The 19,114-nt window shown below is 37.9% G+C and overlaps 1 protein-coding gene across 1 annotated transcript in view; it reads left to right on the forward strand.

The window, feature by feature from the left end:
• SLC44A1 (solute carrier family 44 member 1) overlaps nucleotides 1–19,114 on the forward strand; it is a 62,910-nt gene that overhangs the window by 15,811 nt on the left and 27,985 nt on the right. Inside the window, exons 3-4 of the mRNA XM_062513936.1 lie at nucleotides 835–977; nucleotides 8,504–8,640. Coding sequence (XP_062369920.1) covers nucleotides 835–977; nucleotides 8,504–8,640 — 280 coding nt within the window. The remainder of the gene's footprint in view (nucleotides 1–834; nucleotides 978–8,503; nucleotides 8,641–19,114) is intronic.

The following is a 19,114-nucleotide window of genomic DNA, read 5'->3' on the forward strand; positions in this document are numbered from 1 at the left end:
TGTGCGTGTCTCAGCTGTTTATTCCAACTTTTACTTCTCAAATCTTAGCCTGTCTCACATGTAAAATCAGTTCCTTGGTGGTAGTGGACTAGGCTGAAGGTTAATTTTTCCTTGTCAGTGGTTTGCTTTGCTAATGAAGCTTTTGGCGCAGTTTCTTGTTTGCACAGTCATTGCCTTAATCTTGGTTTTGCTAGTGAAATATCTGAAAGTTCACAGCAAGACCTGACTATTTAGGGAATTTTCCATATTACTTATTCTGAACCATCTTGCTTTGCATGTTTCTTTCCTGTATTTATACCGGCATCTGAAATCATAGTGACCTTGACCTGGTCACTTGTAAGAGGATTTCCTTAAAAGAAACTTGTGTTAGGTAGGCCTCTTCATTCTAGATCATCTTTGAAAGTACTTAATTTAAAGGCAAGAAAAAAAATCTGACAGGAAGGAAATTTGGATTGTGTGGAATTGTCTAAGATGCGTAGCAATCCTTGGTAACTCCATCTCTGCTTGTAGCTCTCCTTCACTGCCTGCCCTTGCCCACTTGCTGACTTTTCCCTTCTGCTTCATGCCCACTTGCTGACAATGTGACTTTCAAATAAACTACATACTGGAGTCTTAACTGTGCTTGTATAATATCTAATGTTGGATTTCGGAGTCCTCTTTTTAGCTTGCATTCAGTTTTATTATTGTACAACTGTTCTCTGTGATAATCCTTGTATTTCCTTTTCCAGTCTGAATTTTCAGACAACCTCTGCTTAGAAATAAATTAATAAAACTGACTTTTCTCAGCTGTCAGACAGTGTGTTGCTAAACTGTGGGGTTTTTGTATTCCTCCAGGGTTTTATCTGTGGCTTTTCAATAGCTACAGGAGCAGCTGCAAGGCTGCTTTCAGGATATGACAGTTACGGAAATATTTGTGGACAGAAAAATGTCAAGGTGGAGGGAATAGTCAACAGTGGTCTGGACCTCACACAGAAGAAGTAAGTATATGGTACAATTTTTGCATTCTGTAAAATAGGAATGACAAAATCTTCTTTCTTTTGGAGTGGTCTTAAATAAAGTGGAAAAAGGGACATGCTAACTCATTCCTACGTGTCCTTTGACACTTTTCTTACTTAGAGCAGTAATTGTTTGTGACAACCAGCAGCATTAGACTGTATGTTGGCAGATATGCAATATGAATACTGCTAAGACATTGAGGAATTACTTTTTCTTCAGTATTCATTTTATGTAGGATATTGTACTAGGCTGCTGAAAAGTCTTGTTAGAGTTTTAGGTGTGACAAGTATTCTCAGATTTGGGAGCAGGCTTTGATATCAATGTTTGCTTTTTATGTTGTATGCTCAGTTTCTGCCACTAGGTGTAAAGGGAGATGAGATATATCTGACGCATTAGAATAAGAATTTAAAATTCAGGCAGGATGTATGTGACTTGTGGAGAAAATGCACAAGACTTTAGAGGTGCATATCACACTGCAGTAATAGTAATGGAGCAGTGGCAAGAATTCTGCAGTGACAGGTTGAATACCTGTGAATGTCTGTTCAGTTCTGTCTTGTCAGTTAGACAAGCTCAGAGTCCTTCTGTACAACTTGGGCGACTTAAGAAAGTAAATTGTTTAGCTTAGTAGAGTTATATTAACTTACAAAAAACAAGTGTTTTTGTCATTGTCAGTTACTTCAAGGAGTTAAAAAGTTACTAATTTCTGAGTATGCTAGCCTTTTTCAGACTATTTCAGACTATTTCAGAAAATGATGATTGTCATAAATTATTTTGGAAGCATGCTTTCCTGAGATATGCTTATTTTGAGTTGCTATTATAAAGACTTCTACATATCTCATTTGAGATTTAATGTAGATAGATAATTGGTGGTTACCAGAAAGATTTGAGAGAAATAAAATGTTTGGAACTTTTTACAGCTCTTTTTTGTCAGAAAAAAATATTTCTTAATTTAATTGCATCTTTCAAGAAGGTTGAAAGGCTTAAAGCTTAGGCAGCATAATTTTCCTATTTTTTTACAGAAACATTTTAATACTTTCTAAACCCATGTACAAATTTGTGATTATGGTGTTCTGAGAAAAAATGCAAAATTTAAAAGTATAATTTTAAGTTTATCTTTAGAGAGAAATAGTGTCTGAATTCATGTGAAGGGTAGAGAAAATCAAATGCCTTGTTGAAATGTAGTAATTAGTATTGTGATAGTCTTCTACATGTGACATGTCAGACCATAATGTGGGAAGACATCTACCACTAAAATTTCTCTTGTAATGCAAGCTCAAAAGACAGCAGATAAAAAGAGAGACTTTTAAACACAGCTAATTGACAGAGCCTGTTGTTTGTCAAGAAGTCTTAATGAGATTCAAAATAATTATGCTTTTCTAACAAAGATGTTGTGGCTTGAGGCACGATCTAAGCAGATTAATAGATGCACACATATGAGTTATAATAATCTCTATTTGGATAAGAGAAGACTCTTTGCTAAGACAGATTATTCTTTAACTGTTCACATGAAATGCCTGGTATAGTCCAGGGTATCCAGTTTTGGAAGAGATTGGTTCTTATATAAGTGAGTGAGCCTTCTTTCTCTCACACCCCATAGTTTCTTCTGAAAAATTGCCAAGCAAATTAAAAAAGCTATCTGCTTTGCATCTGTCTCTAGCAGATGGAGTTCCTGCAGTGACTGAGGTGGAGTTCATGGGAGTATTTAATGCTATTTTTATAGGAGCACTTTGCAGACAGACTGTAAAAATAAACTCTTCTTTTTGCCTGTACGTTTCGGTTTGTGTAGAGAAAGAAAAGATTTTTAAGTTCCACAAATGGAGCTCTGGAAACATGAAGTTATTCTCATTTCATTTTGCTTGCAGGGTAATTCCATTTTCATTTCCTAGTCCAAGGGCTGAAAAGCTAAATCATCTGTAAAAATAACATTTTCTTCCTTGTATATGACACCAACCCATAGGCACTCTCATGTGGAAGTGAAACTGATGTGGTCTGTGTGGATATGGAAATCTGTGTGGTAAGGGTGAAGAGCAGAGTTCTTACAGGGATATGATTTGCTCTGTGTACATCAGATATGATGAAACCAGTGAGATGACATATTGGGAGGGAAGATTTTACAACCTGGTCTCATGAACAAAGAGTGGGTCAGGCATCCTTTTATTTTTACATAGTAACCACAACACACTTTAATTCACACACTTTAAGTCTGTTTTCTTGGTTTAGACACTGGATTATACTCTAGATCTGGCAGTGAGTTCTAGTTAAACCTATCTATTTCAAGTAAGCTCCTTGCTTTACAAGTTCTGGTAGTTATAAGAGGTTAAAAAATGACCTGTTATTTGTAAATAAATGATAATCACTGAAGCCAAATGTAAGCTTCTGAAATGCTAGTTCAGTCTGGTTTTTGATCACCAATGCATTGTTATTTGGACAGAATTCAGTTTTTGCTGTCTACTCAAGTACTGGGAGATGTGCATAGGATACTGTGGAGAGTAGTTTGGGTGGCATTCTGCCTGAGCACATGCCTTTGACCCCAGGAAATGCTTGAAGTTTAGGTAATGGGAAAATGCAGGAATGGTTTGCAGCATGTACACAGTACATGCCCTACTGTTATGCCCTACTGTTGAATAAATTTTTGACTCTAGACTCTCATCTCCATTAGATGGTACAGATCAATTATGATATTGGGTAGCTCAATCTATGTGCCTTGGAAAAAGAGAACCTGAACAAAGAAAGACCTGGAGAATTACTTTCCTTGCTATCTAAATTCCCGATCCCTGACGTGATGGCCTGGACCAACAGCACTATTAGGGCCTGGAGTGGTCTTGCATTTTATTGTTTTGCTGTTGTGCTACCAAGTGGTTGCCATGTGGTTACCTACATATCCTCTTAGGCTGGTTTTTGTGGGGGTTTCTCTTGGTTCTGTACTGCATGTTGCAATATAGTTATTACCATATAGCACCTATAACACACCCTATGTGCTGTACACTCTAGCTGTTAATTTTTAGGAAATATTTAAGATGCTAGCTTTGTCTGAGTGTTATTGATGTTTAGATTACTAGCTCTTGGTTTCACCTTATTGCTCTACAGCTACCTGAAAGGATGGGGGAATTAATCTCCTCCCCAGGTAACAAATTGCAGGATTAGAGATGTTCTCACACTGTGCAAGAGGAGGTTTTGATTGGCCATTATGACCAATCTTTTTGCTATAAAGGTTATCAAGCCTAGGGAATTGGTTGAGTCACCATTCCTGGAAGTATTTAAAAGATACTAAAAAATAAGATATTTAAAAGTGTAGATTTGGCACTTGGGGACATGGTTTAGTGGTGGATGTGTCAGTGCATTTGCAGTCAGAGTAGATGATGTGAAGGGTCTGTTTCAACAAAAGTTAGTCTGTCATTCTAATTCTGCCATCTTTTAGTTTAAAGCCATTTTCCTTTGTTCTTTCACTATTTGCCTGTGTGAAAAGTCACTTGGTCTTTTACAGAAGGCCCCTATAAGTACTGGAAAGCCACCACAAGGTATTTCCACAGCCTTCTCTTCTCCAGGATGAACAGCCCCAACTCTTAGCACATCTCTGTATGTTCCAGACCTCTCATCATTTTCATGGGTCTCCTCTGTACTTATTTTAATGGATTCATGTCTTTCCTGTACTGGGCATCCCAGAGATGGGTGCAGTATACCAGCTAGAGGATGCCTCTTGGGGGAGAGTAAAACTCTCCTTGCTAGTCATGCTTCTTTTTATGAAGCTCTGGTGCAGAAGGCTTTCTGGACTGCAGGTGTACATTGCCGGATCATATCCAATTTTTCATGTGTCAGTACCTCCAAGTCCTTCTCTACAGGGCTGATACTTCTTAAAGATGCATAAATGTGCATATGTTGTAAGTCTACTATATTGTTTTTTCAAATAGCTAACATATTTTCATTTGCAGTGTTGAAGAACAATATGATTACTTTATGTCACTCTTTGTATTGCTGATATAAGTTAGTTCCTTATTAGAAAGTTAGTCGATTGCTGGTTGTAAATAACTGAGATTGCAACACAAAGCATATAATGATGTTCTTCTGGAGAGAAATAAAACCTGTCCTGTGGTGACAGAGTATGAAAATTTCTGCAGCAAAATAATTTATTTTCTACACGTAAGCGTTATAAACAAAATTTACATTTTCTTCTGGAATGGTGGTTCCTAGAATTTTCATTCTTGTTTTAGCTGCAATGAAGTAAAAATAATCTTACTTATCTCACTTGCGTCTTCCAAGGCTGCAGACTAAAGCCATAGATTTGATAGCCTGGTGTTTTCTCCCTCACTACTGTCAGAACTGCCTCTACAATACAATGCAGTGTTTGAATTACACGTGGTGTTTAATGCTATGCCCACACTTCTGTCAAAACTGCATATGATGCTGTAATTGCATTGTATTTCTAAACTTCCAGGTTTGAGTTAGAATTGTTGTGTTTCTTATACAAAATATTCTGGTGAATAAAATGATAATTTGACCCATGCATTGAAATCACTGTACAAGTGGGACGACTTCTAGCTTTCTAATGGTGAAATTCCTGATTTGGTTTCCTTAGAGAAGTGCAGAGGACCCTTCTGTGCAGGAACTGGAGTCCAGTCCTATAGCTCACAGAACTCAGGGTCTCTGCCTAGGATGTAGATGCACAGTAAGATATAGGACATTGACATAGCTGGTTACACAGACTGGCAGTTACAAGGTACTGCCTTCAGCTTCACAAGCACAGCCAACTATGTCTCCTCCTCCTCACAGGCTGACAGTGGCAGAAGGTCACTAGTGTAGGCACATGCGTTACACTTTCCAGGTTCACAAGCTCACATACATTTGCAGATTCTCCTAGTAACAGCACAGCACCTTATCCACCTTATGGGTTCTCCCCACTCAGCAGCTGATCTAGTTTGGTGCTAAGTGTCAAACACTCACACGCTCATTCCACAAGCAGCCCAAAGCCACAAGTTCCCCCAGACAACACCACAGACCCTCTGCCCACTCAACACTTCTTGCTAAAGCTCCCTACTCACCACCTGATATGGCTTGGATTTTGCTAGTGAGTTATACCAGGAGCTGGAATCGGTGATCCTTGTGGTCCCTTCCAACTCAGGATTTTCTGTGATTCTATAATTTGCATAGATCTGTTCTAGAGAAGGTACAGGTGCTCAACCCCATCAACAGCCAGCACCAGAAGGGCTGTGACCACCTTTGCAGAGTCTATCACCTCTGTAGCTTGCTTGTTTTGTGGGTACACATTGTTCCCACCCCAGGAGCTCGTTGCCAAGACCTCTCCCTGACACTGGCACTCAGACCCCACTCACTTTAGTGGCTGACACCACAGTCCTGTGGCACCCAGACCTCTGGTTTGATTCCAGTTTCTGGCATCAAATCCCTCATAGCCATGTCAGTCTCCCCTGTAGCTGGCACTTTAATCCCTGCAGCACTTGCAGTATCCATGCACATGGGATAGAGATTTGAATTATGCAGAGAGTTAAAAGCTTTTGTAATAGGACAAGATAGACTGCAGTGATCAGGTGCTGAGGTCAGATAACGTACAAACCAACATCAGCTTGCATGCATCTGTTCCCTTTTACAACCCTGTCTGCTCCTATCCCATGCACATTCCCTCAGCTGCTGGCAGGATCCCACTGACCCCTCCTACATTCTGCACTTATGAATTTGCATCCCTATCAGTTGCAAAGTCCCTGTCTGAAGTTTCTTGGTAGCCCATCAATTACTGTCATTTACTGGGTTTGTTTCTGATTATTGTTTTTGTTAACATTAGGTGTATGTCTGTTTCCCTCCTTTTCCTTATCTCAATTTGGCAAGGTCCTTAGCCAGATAGTCTTACCAAAAAATCAACATTTTCATAATCCACATACCTTTATCAATTAGTGAAACTGGCAGGTTTGTTCCCATCCTAGTCTCCCAATCTGTATCGGTTAGGTTTGACTCTGTAGGTTCTGCTTTGTAGCTTCTTTGACCAAATACCCTCAAAGAAGTAGACACTCTCCTGCCATTTACCCTTATTGTATGAGATGGCAACTGGAGATTACTGTTCAATTAAAACAACTATTGTATGTCTTGGTACCAACTCCAAGAGCATTTTCCTTGACGTAAGGAAAGAATCTGGCTTATTCCTTGCATGCAGTTACTTTTACTATGTCTGTATGACAGAATTTTCATGTTTACACTTGTTTTTCAGACTTCAGTTGTCTGTCTGTGAAGTCCTGAGATGAGTAGTGTGTAATAAGTAAAAAAGAAGTAGGTGTGGATGATTTCACTGAGATGTTGACAAAGAAAGGAATGTTTTAAGAATGCAAGTAATCTTTACCATTTTGCAGTTGATTTAGATGACATGAATTTTGATGGACTTTCAAGGAAGACTATGTAGTAATCATTCTTGTACACTGACATTGGGTAATAGAACAGTAGACAGCAATTAGCATTTAGACTGAAGGTGTTCAGGGAGGACATAAATGCTTTCTAAGAACAAAAAAGATTTTTACTGGTTGCAGAATAAATTCCCATCATAAAGACTACAGAAATAAAATTGGCACTTATATATGGCAGATTTCTGGTGTTTCCATATGATGATGTTAGGTAATAGGAAGAGAATATTTCAAGGCACAGTACATCACCAGAATTGTAGGGATGTAAGAATTGTTCAACTTCCAGAGAGAAAAGTATCTCTATTATACCATTAGTGAAAATTCTGTAGGGTTAGTGTTTGTCATAAAGTGTATATAGCCAGGAGATGTTAGTTAAGAATCTGTAATATGTACTTCATGCATTGGATTTTTAAATTAGTTTCATTGTAAAAAGTTAGCAGGTAGATTCTGTTTAAAATACTGCACTTAAACATTAGATAATTCTACTTGAAATATCGAAAGCAATTTTATTTCTAAGTAAATACTAAAGTAATTGGTTCAGTCAAGGCATGGGAAATCAAACTATACTAAAAAACTGTTCTCAGTTAGTGTTCTTAATTACTGGTATTACATGTAAAAAACCCGTTCTAACAAAAAACTAAAAAACTGTTCTGAATTACTGGTGTTATGCATATTCATTTTGCAGAATAAGAGTGACTTTATTTGGTTTGTTGGGTCTTCTTGGAAAAACAGTTGGAATTCTCTAAGTCAAGTTTAAGATTGGAGTAAAGGCTTATGAATGTTTGGACTCATATCCGTGAAGATGCATGGTAGGACTATTGCTGTTTTTATGAGTAGCACCATTTGAATAGACTTGAATCAGGTAGAGTTAAACATCCTTTCTGTGTGATCCAGAGGTATATAAATATGGGTGTGTAAATACCCATACATTGTTGTGCATATGTTGAGTACATAAATTATTTTGTTCCGCACAGTTGCAATAATATCAAATTTCCTATGTATCTGGACTGACTGAATCACTCCATCTTGATTGAATCCCATAGTTTGAAATTTTGTTCAGTGTAATTGTTAATTAAAGTAGAAGTAATTTGCCTTTTTTCCTTCCTTAGGTATGTATTCTTCTTGGATCCATGCAACATTGATCTAGTACATCAGAAGATTAAGTCAATTGCCTTGTGTGTATCAGCTTGCCCAAGGAAAGAACTGAAAACTCTGGCTGATATACAGAAATTTGCAGAAACTAATGGTATGAAAACAATAGGTTTAGTTTTGTTCATATTTTCATAGCATCTGAAAAAATACTCATACATTAACTGAGCTAAAAATGAAATATGTATTAAGAAATAGGAATAGAAATAACGTGCTCTTTTCATTAAGCTAAAACATTACTGTATCTTATAATATGATAGTGCCATGCCATGCCATGCGTGGTTTGGAAAGCTCGTTTTAGCAATAGGAGCATGAAGTGTAGCAAGCATTTGAGGGAATGTCTGACTATGATATGCTTTCTGCTCCTAAGGAAGTATTCTGATGTTGCTGCTTAACAGTAGTGCTGTTAAAATATTCTCATGTCCAGGGGGCTAGTGAGAGCTGTGCTATTGCTTAATGGCACTTGTGGCACAGAGTATAATTGTGTGTGTGGAAATATTCCTGCTCTTTTCAGTGCTACAGTGCAGTTCCTTTTTGGTTTTATTTTGTTTTGTTTTCTTATGCTTTTCTTTAAAAATCAAGTGTAAAGGAAACTAATTGCATTAACAAAGGAAATATTATACCTTGTCTTCATTAAGAGCTGCACTTTTTCTCTGTAGTAGTAATGCTGACGTTATTAGCTCAGTTGCTATTTTAGCAGTGGAATAAAATGCATGAGAAGTGACCAACCTATGGTAATAAAGGAAAAGATATAAAATTAAAGATATAAAATTAATTTGAGGAAATTTCAGCATTTTTTAGCCATTCAAGTGGGAACATTTTCCTAATGTGTGGGAACAGTACTAAAATTATCTTTTAAAATGATGCAGTAATAGTTCTTTGCAAGGTACTTGTCTAAAAATGAGTCAGTCTGGATGACCCAGTTCAAAGCAGTGGAACTGATTGCTTTCATGAAAGAAGCTGAAATGTTTACTTCTGTAGTAGTACAGGTTATGTGAGTTCTCTTGTTTGAAAGCAGAGCCAGTTGAAGTAGCCCTGGGGCAATGTTAGTGCCCTTGATCTCCCACTGCACTCTACCTGCATGCCTGGGTGTCCGATATCTGAATCAGGAGGCTGAACTACTGTGAGGCATCACAGCTTTCACAGAGCTGCAGAAACAGCTTCATCGTGTGATCTGTGCAACCTTGTCAATTATAAGTGAAAACAGTTGGTATCTACAGCTGCATTCCTTACTCCTTCTCTGAGATGCTGTGTTTTTCTTAATTAATGCAGGCCAGTTCTTTGTTAGTATGAAGTGGAGGTAATTTATGGTGCAGTTTATGTACCTCTTGTAGCAATGGAATTCAGCCATGCCTTTATCACCAACATTGTTTCTATAAGTTAAATTTCTTTTTAATTGTGCCTGACATATGTTCAGTATAACTATCTTTTAATGTACAACAAAAACTACTCTCCCCAAAACAAGCTTGGCTATGTCTTGTTCTCATCATTCTTTGTTCTAATTCTGTTTTCCTTGGAGCTTTGGATTTTGAAATTAAAGATAATATATATATTTTTTTAATTAATCTGACCGGCAATTTTTTCAGTTTCCAGAAGCTTGGTCAAAAGTATGAAACCTGGTGCTGCAGCAGAACAAAATCAGTAATGAATTTAATTCCTAGTTTTCATTATATATTTGGCTTATCAAAGATAAGTATTACATTAAACTGATTTCTCCTTTTATAGATGAAGTCTTTGCATGACTGAAATCATACCATTCAGAGAAATATTGCTATCTTCATGGTTATATTTCTGCTTAAATTTTCACCAGCCTATGGAAGGTCCAAAAAGTGGTGTTTTGCAGCAAATGAACAGCTTAATTGTTGATTATCTTAACAGTTGTGTATATGTATGTATGAGTCAGAGTTCAAATGTGATTCAGCCTTTTAGCAGAGCAAGAACAGTAAAATAATACCAAAACTATAATGTTCAGTAAGGAGAATAATATTTCAGAGATCCACTTTGTAACTGTTATAGTGGATTTAAATTAATTAATACTAGGATTAGGTTTGACAGTCTGTTTTAAGACCATTTAAGACCATTGACTACACTGTAAAAATAGTAATAGTAGTAATGAAATCTGAGGACCTTGAACATGACTGAAAAGAGCATAATTTAAATTTCTGTGTTTGTGATGATATATAGTTAGAAAATAGAGTTCAGCTGTCAAGTTCTGAAGAAGGAGGGCAAGTTGCATTTGGTTTTTGTTTTTTTGGTACTGAATTTTCTCAGGCTCACAACTTCTAACATTCAAAAGCAAAGCCATCTTAAAATGTTTAAAATTTATAGGTAAAGAATGCAGTCAATTCTTAGTTTTGCTCTGTTGAGTCTTTCTGAAAGCTTTAACCTTCCTGCACCCTGAAACTAGCAATTGTCTGGAGACAGACTGTGTAGGTTGTTGCATGGGTTTTATAGAGTTGGCCATTTTCACCTGGTGCATATGCCATCCCTGAAATCACATTAATTGTCCATTCACCTTAAAATTCTTAACGGAATTACTGTTTAAGAACCCTTTCTCAACCCAAGGAATTCACCCGTTGTGCCTCAGTTGTCCATCAAGAGGTGGTGTGGTAAGTTCAAATAAATGTGTTTTTTAATCTAAACATCTTTATCAAGAGCTATAACACAAAACATACTAAAACATATTTGTATTGACTAGTTATTTTATCAAAACCACATATGAATTTGCAGATAACTTAGGATTTATGGTATTTTTACTAAAGTGAGCCATGCAGTTGATTGCCTCAGCAAAAAAGGACAGAACTGTCAATCCCAAAGATGCAGAACACTTACGACAGAGCTTATGTTTGTTATGCAGTTCCGCAAGTGAGATTATAAATAAGCATTTAGGGCAGGGAAAATGCTTGCTTGAGGCAAAAAGACCATTTAATGATAAAAGAGCCTTTTAGCTTTCTGAATCACTAATGATTCTCTTGCTCTTCTGCTCTAACTTGGGAAAAGGAGCTGATTTTGCGAATAACACAGCACCATTTCAGGGCAGTAACTTCATTCCCACCCCTACCTCACTTGCCTTCTTACAGTCAGGTCCTGCATTTGCAGTATCTTCCCATCAAGGAAGAGAAGAAACTCATCCGTTGCAAAGTCAATCTGATTTTAAGAAAACAGGAAAGCATGTACCTTTAAAATCTTCACAATAATTCACACCCAGGAAACTGGAACCAGCTGGGACCTTTTACAAGAGGAGGAAGAAGGGCAAGAGAAAGCTGGCCATTTGACCACTCAGATCTTTGACCTGTACAGAGATATAAGAGGTAAAATACAGAAATAGCATCTCCTGGAAGTGACACAGGAAGGTGCAGTGTTACCTGAGAAATGTTGCAATGCTGTTCTCAAACAGCTATGCTAGTACTTGAGCTTGTAGAACTATTGGTTGGACACAATGGAGAATGTTATATGTTGTGAACTGACTGCTGTTGCTCTCCCCAGGATTTTCTCACCCAGTAGAACACCTCAGGCACAGTGTACTTGTGATTCAATGTTTTTGTTGATTGTGGCCCTTAAAAAAATCATGTATTTTGAGTAGTGTGACTGAAAGCTGTTTTTCCCAGAAACCAAATTGATGCTTCAAAACTAAATGTCCATGAAATACTGCAGTGATGTTTTCAAGGACTTGCTAAAGCATTTTGAAATATCCTTGAAGATATAATTAATCTATGACTGTGCCAAACAAATAATGAAATGTCATTATTAAAGAGAAACACAAGACAAGTGGTTGTAATTTCTGTTTAAATCCCTGTTTACTTCAGGGATAACTGTAGTGTCTACTCAGTGTGGGAAAACTACTATTCCTATTCATTGTTTCAATAACTGGATGCATATTTAGGAAGATGAAATGAAATTTTAATTTTGCAACATCTTGGCAGGCATCTCTGTTTTCAGAATTCTGTAGCTAGGACAGGCTCCTTGTGGTCTGGGTGGACATAGAGCCTGAGGGAATGCTTCATTAGGTTTGCTATAGAGACTGACCTGAAAGAGATCAATAAAGGAAATCAGTCTGTTAAGTCAGAGCAGGTGATATCTCTGAGCTATTAGAATAAACCATAGGGGAAACAAAAAGGATTTTTCTTTTGTCTGAAGATAATGACATCTTCATGTGTAGTAAAGAACATCTTTGCAGTTCCCATTGGCACTTGCTTTAGCAACAGCTGTTACAGGGGTCACAGTGAGTTTCTGACATTTTTTATCTGCTCTTGTTCCCCCTGCCTTTTTTGCAGTGAAAGTGTGCTGTTTAAAACTTAATCCTTTGCTGATGATTTTCTTGAAGTACGATGTACTATGTCAGTTACAGATACCTTATGCTTAAAGCAAGTCTGCACCCACAGGTCTTTGAAAACCTGTGTATGTTAATTTTGAGTGTCTTTTTTTTTTTTTTTAATTGACTAGAGTAAAAGTACATTATGAACAATTTTGAGATACGGTCATCTTCTGGTACTCTATCTTGTTACCGGAACTGTCCATCAGGTTTGTGGTGCATTGAAAATGTATCTTCTAGTTAGAATTAAATTGTTTCTTCAACAGAAACTGTCAGCATGTGTAGTCCTCCAATAATGCTGTGTTGTCTTATTGATTACATTAATAAACCATTTGGAAAGAAGAAGAGACAGTGAGATTATAAATCTCATTGTTGTGACTACTGAATTATTTAGAATTATATGGGAAAAAAGCCTGCTATCAATTGCAGTGGAATAAAATGCCAAATCAAAAGGAATGCCCCCAGAATGAAGGGGTGGGAACCTATTGTTGTGCATATAGTGTTTTAATTTAAAGTGATCATTGACACTTGGGGAAGAGATTGTGAAACTACTGAGAATCACAAGAGGATTAGGTTGAAGGCACGGCATTGTCTGAAAGTGTAATGTTTATGAATTGTGAAGAGGGACTTGCATTTTGTGTAACCTCCTGCTATGCTGGCATCACAAAGGCTGTGTTCTGGTTCTTTACAAATTTTTTTTTAAACTTGCACACAAATATATTCTCAGCATGTATTCATGTATTGTATATCTATACTAACTAAGAAGGGAGACAAGTATTATCATAATAAAAGGACCAGTGATTTCCTCTGTCTCTAAAGGAGAAAACTATCAGGAAGAATAGGTCATTAAAGACAGGAATATCTTAGAGAAGGTTGAAAAATTATTATTCCTCCATCTCCTAACCTGAGTAATGTAAAACAAGAGATCAAAAATTAAATCATTAAGCATCAAAGAGACAGATTTTTCTGCATACAAGTTACGTTTAATTTACAAAACTTATTGCAATGAGGATATTTTAAAAACAAAAAATATAAACTCTTCAAATAATTCCCTTAGACTAGAAAATCTGAACTCTCTTTGGATATTTAATTAGCACTGAAGAATATCCTTAAGTTCTTGTGCAGAGCTAAAGATACAGCAGGATAAACATCTTTTACTTCACTAGATGGATTCTTAATTTGATTTCAGAGTAGCTGGTTTTATGTAGAAGTGGAAGAAATATAAGTGGAGGAATGTATAAATTAATATTTTTCAACTCTCTGTACTGTTTATAAAAATAGTAGAAAATGAAGAGTATTGAATATTGTCTTCTTTTTTATTATTATTTCAACTCAAAATACATGTATGTATAGATGGATGCGTTTGGAATCCAGGGTTTTCTATTTTCCATACTCTTAGTTGTAACGGCATATTGTAATATCTATCACAGTAGTTCTCTTTGTTGTCTTCAATTCTATAGATTTTTGAAGGTCTGTTTGGATGGATCTTTCCTGGAATATTCTTGCAGGCATTGGAGAATGCTTATTTTCATACAGACCCATATTGATTTGTAGAGGCACCTGTAATTTCTCTTTCTCTTTGATGCTCATTGTTTTAAAGAAGTGGTGGTATGTCCCTCTGCAACAACTAGAAGTAAAGATACATAAAAATCTTACTTTCCTTCCTTTAAAACACGTACTGTGCTTCTGGAAGGCAGAAGTGGGTAGATGTAGAGAATGAAGCTTTTATTTTCTGAGAACAATTCTGTCATATTAATCTGAGAAGTCCTGACTGCAAGATGTTCTGTCCTATGCATTTTTGCTCGTCTCAAGGCATCACTCTTTTGCTAAGGCCTGAAAATCAGATTTAACTGTCAAGGTTCAGCTCAGTCCTTATTTGGTCTTCTGGCTCAATTCCTGCTCAATTTGCAAAAGGCATAGCTGCAAAGTTTAGCTACAGTCCTCTGGTACTCCCACTTTGTCTGATACTTTGGACCACATTAAAATCTCTGGCTAAGAAGTGGAGTTCTTATTTCCTCAGTGATTTCCAGCTCTGATGTTAATATATGCATAACTAAATGCTACTTCATTCCTAAATGAAGCATCAAATGTATCTGCTCTTGGAATGTTTTTCTTGTTCTATAATAGGTAAATAGGAAATTTATACAATCCTAAACTTTCATGCTTATTGCTTGTGTTCTGAGTGGATTTGCTTTCTATAGTTATAGATGGGTTATAATTACTGTCATCAGGCCTAGCAGTTGAAGAATAAAGAAAGTCTGGTCAACATAATGTGGTTTTTTTCATGGTGATCTGAACCTTTTTCTATTTGGCAGGAGTTCCATGAAGAAAGGATCATATAATTACTTGCTATAGGCATGGTTTTTCTGGGGTTGTGCAGCATTGTTCTCTTTACTGGCAGAATTCAGCAACGGATAGTAACTACCATCTTCTGTGGAAGTATTATTTGGCATCCTACCAGTTCTGTGGTTTTTGACTCTGGAATTTGCAGCAGCCAGATACATGAGACAGTGTTTCAAGCTCCCACTTTTCTATGATGTGTTGCTAGTCCATAATATACTAAAATAATATCCAGTTATTGGAAGTATACCAAGTTGTCTCATTGCATGCAGCTTTGAATGGGTAGTATGGTTCAGATTAACAGTTTAGAGCTGATAGAGTTTGACAGATTTCAGGCAAGTTCTGGGGTGAGAATGTAGAAAAGTGTTAAGAATTTTATCCTTGTGAGAGTCTGGGAGCCTTGTCCTTCCTGAGCTCCACCTCTGCCAGTATCAATATCATACTCTAGCCTTTATTGCATGGGTTGGTTGGTCAAGAATAATCATCTGTGAGTCATGTATTCACTATGTTCACGAAGTTAACATTGCTAAGTTTTAATTGGTGAACTTAGTCATAAAACACTCAGAACTCATGAGGAAGTAGGACTGGGCTGAAAGTCCAGAGGTGAGGAGGTGTGGTTTTTAACAGTCTCATTGTTGCTAACATTTCTGCGCATTTCTGTGTTTGTGAGCTTTATTCCTGTGTCCAAGAACTTAATTAACTAGTTGGATGTTACTTCTGAAGGAGACAATGAAATAAGATACTAAGTTTTTGAACTATAAGCTCTGCTTCATCATATGGCTTTTTAGAAGTCAGTTATGAATCACTATAGACTATGCTGAGTTGGGGAGACCCATGAGGGACCACAAAGTCCATCTTCTTGCCCTGCACAGGATACCCCAAGAACCATGCCATGTATGTGACAGTATTGTCCAAACACTACTTAAACTCTGTCAGGCTTGGTGCTGTGACCACTTCCCTGGGGAGCCTGTTCCAGTGCTCGATGATCCTCTGGATGAAGAACCTTCTCACAATACCTAACCTAGGCCTCCCCTAACATAATTTCAGTCTGTTCTCTCAGGTCCAGCCACTAGTCACTGCAGAGAATAGATCAGTGCCTGCTCCTCCTTTTCCTCCTCACACGGAAGTTGTAGACTACAATGAGATCTCCCCTGCCTCCTCGAGGCTGAACTGACCAAGTGATTTCAGACGTTTCTCACACAGCTTCTCCTTAAGGCCCTTCATCATCCTAGTTGCCCTCCTTTGGCCACTCTTCAAGAGTATTATGTCTTTTTTATATTGTGGCACCCAAAACTGCCCCCAGCTCTCAAGGTGAGGCTGCTCCAGAGCAGACCAGAGCAGGACAATCCCCTCTTGCCCAGCTGGTGATGCTGTGCCTGATGCACCCCAGGACAGAGGGCCCTCTATGCTGCCAGGGCACTGCTGACTCATGATCAACATATCCTTGACAGTGACCCCCAGGTCCCTTTCCATAGCACTGTTCTCCAGGGTCTTATTCCCTAGTCTGTCCGTACATCCAGGGTTTTCCTGTCCCAGGTGCAAAATCCAGTCCTTGTCTTTCTTAAACTTCATACAGTTGGTAATTACCCAGCCCTGTCATTTGTTGTCTCCTCTCTGCAAGGCCTCTGCCTTTGAGGGAATGAATGGCTTCTCCCAATTTTGTATTACCAACAAACTTACTTTGGGCCTTTGAATCTTGTGTCCAAGTTATTTATTAAGATGTTGAAGACACAGGGCTAAGGACAGAGGCCTGTGGAACCCCACTAGTGACAGGTCACCAGTCTGACATCACCCCATTCACCATAGCCCTTTGTGCCTGACACATGAGCCAGCTGCTCACCCACCACATGATGTGTTTATCCAGCTGTGGGCTGGACATTTCTCCAGAAGGGTCCTGTGACAGACACTATCAAAAACTTCACTGAAATCCAAAAAGATCATATCACCTGGCTTCCCTTGATCAACAGGTGGGTTACCCTCTCCTAGAAGGTAGTCATGTTGGACACGAAGGACTTGCCTCTCATGAAGCTGTGCTGGTTGTGACAACAGCAGCAACTGACTAGCATCTGTGGTGTCATTCAGGTGCTTTTCAGCACTCCAGAATAATCTCCATAATTTTACCAGGCACTGAAGTGAGACTGGCAGGCCTGTAGTTTGCAGGGTCATCCTTTTTTGCCCTTCTTGAACACTGAGACAACCTTAGCCAGCTTCCAAGTCCCCAGCTACCAAAGACTGTTCAAAAATAATTGAAAGAGGCCTCACAATGCAATCAGCCAGCTCTTGCAGTATTCTTGGATGAATCCCGTCATGAAGCTACATAGATACATGAGGATCCAGCTGGAGCACCAGATGCCACACGAATTGGGGATCAGCTGGGAGTTTTATCATTCTCCCAGCTATGGCCGTCCAGCTCTGGGCACTGGGACCTTCTAAACTCATCACCAGTGTGAAAGACACAAGCAAAAAATCATTAAACATGTCACATGTCATGCCACATAAGTGCACAATACATACACAAAGTCAGACTCAGAATGGAAGTTCATATGAATTACTTTATCAAAACTGTGGTTTGTTGTCTCTCAGGCTGTGCTTTGCCATGTCTGTGTGAGAAGGGGTATGTGGAGCTGCTTGGAACTCTTTGTAACTTAAAAGAATAAACTCCTAAACTCCTGAGGTGTCTGTGCTGCTCCTGGTACTGAAGCTATCCCTGTTGTCTCTGCATAGTTTTATATTTTTCTGCTTAAATCCTTGACTCCTGAGTCCATGTTTCTAGATCTGAAAGTCCTTGTGTTAGATGTTGTTAATTAGTGTTGATAGATGGGTAGACACTACTGAGCTCCCAGAATGAAATCCAAAACCTCAGGTGGTATACTTTCCATGACTATAAGTGAGGATATTCCCCGATTTAAAAATGTCATCGATATCCTCTGTGGACTGCTCCTCTTATTGGATGACTTAGGGAATCTTAAAATTTCTCAAGCTGTAAAGTCTTTTTAGTAATACTGCATTAGCAGGGGTTTGTTCATTAGTTTACAGCAAAGCAAATACAGGAAGGAAAGCTGTGCTGGAGCTCTAGTCTCTAAAAGTATTTTTACCTAACTACCTTTGGTTAGTTTGGACCTTCCTGTTTACTGTACTGTTATGGAAAGCAAGATGTTATGTCTTCTGTGTACTGTGTCTTCTGAGCACACAAGACCTTCAATAATTTGTCTTCTCATTTAGAAAGAATGTTTGAAATAAAAGTCTTGGCTTTCTACAGCATCTTTATATATAAACTTGGGCTAAATATAGCTGTTTTCTATGAATGCCAGCAATAATGGCTGTTTAGCTTCTTACTAATCCAAGCCTTGGCAAAACAGAAAGGAGACATAGAAAAGAAGTTCCTACAGCTAGGTTGGAAGTTTGTCTTTTGAGGTACTTTCCATCAGTTATGACTCCACTATATTCTAATGGCTGGAGCAGTTCTGTTCATTGAAAAGAAACAATGGAACAGAAACTGGTGTGTCTCCATGATACCACTTTGCATGTGAAAGCACCAAATACAGAATGTAGTGTCTTTGATAAACTAATTATCTCATCAAGGTAGATGACTCAAATGTGTCCTTCAACTTTTTCAGGCCTTGCCAACTTGAATAGCAGGAAAAGTTTGGCTATGCTAGTCTCTTCTAACCCAGAGTGACTAATATAGAGTGGAAGGCTTGACAAGGCAGCTCATTCTTCTCTCTCACCTTAGAAAATGAAAACTTGTATTTAGTGATGCACACAGACTCTTTTGTTAAGAAATCAGTTTGAAGTTTAATGTAAAGTAATATTATTCAAGCATGTATTCAGTTCTAAAGCTCTCAGTATTAAAGAAGTCAGAAAGTTTTAAAATATAAATAAATATTTATGGGAATAGTTAGCGTTTCTGCCTAATTAT

This window comes from Cinclus cinclus, chromosome Z, assembly GCF_963662255.1.
Source record: "Cinclus cinclus chromosome Z, bCinCin1.1, whole genome shotgun sequence".
NCBI classification, from domain to species: domain Eukaryota; kingdom Metazoa; phylum Chordata; class Aves; order Passeriformes; family Cinclidae; genus Cinclus; species Cinclus cinclus.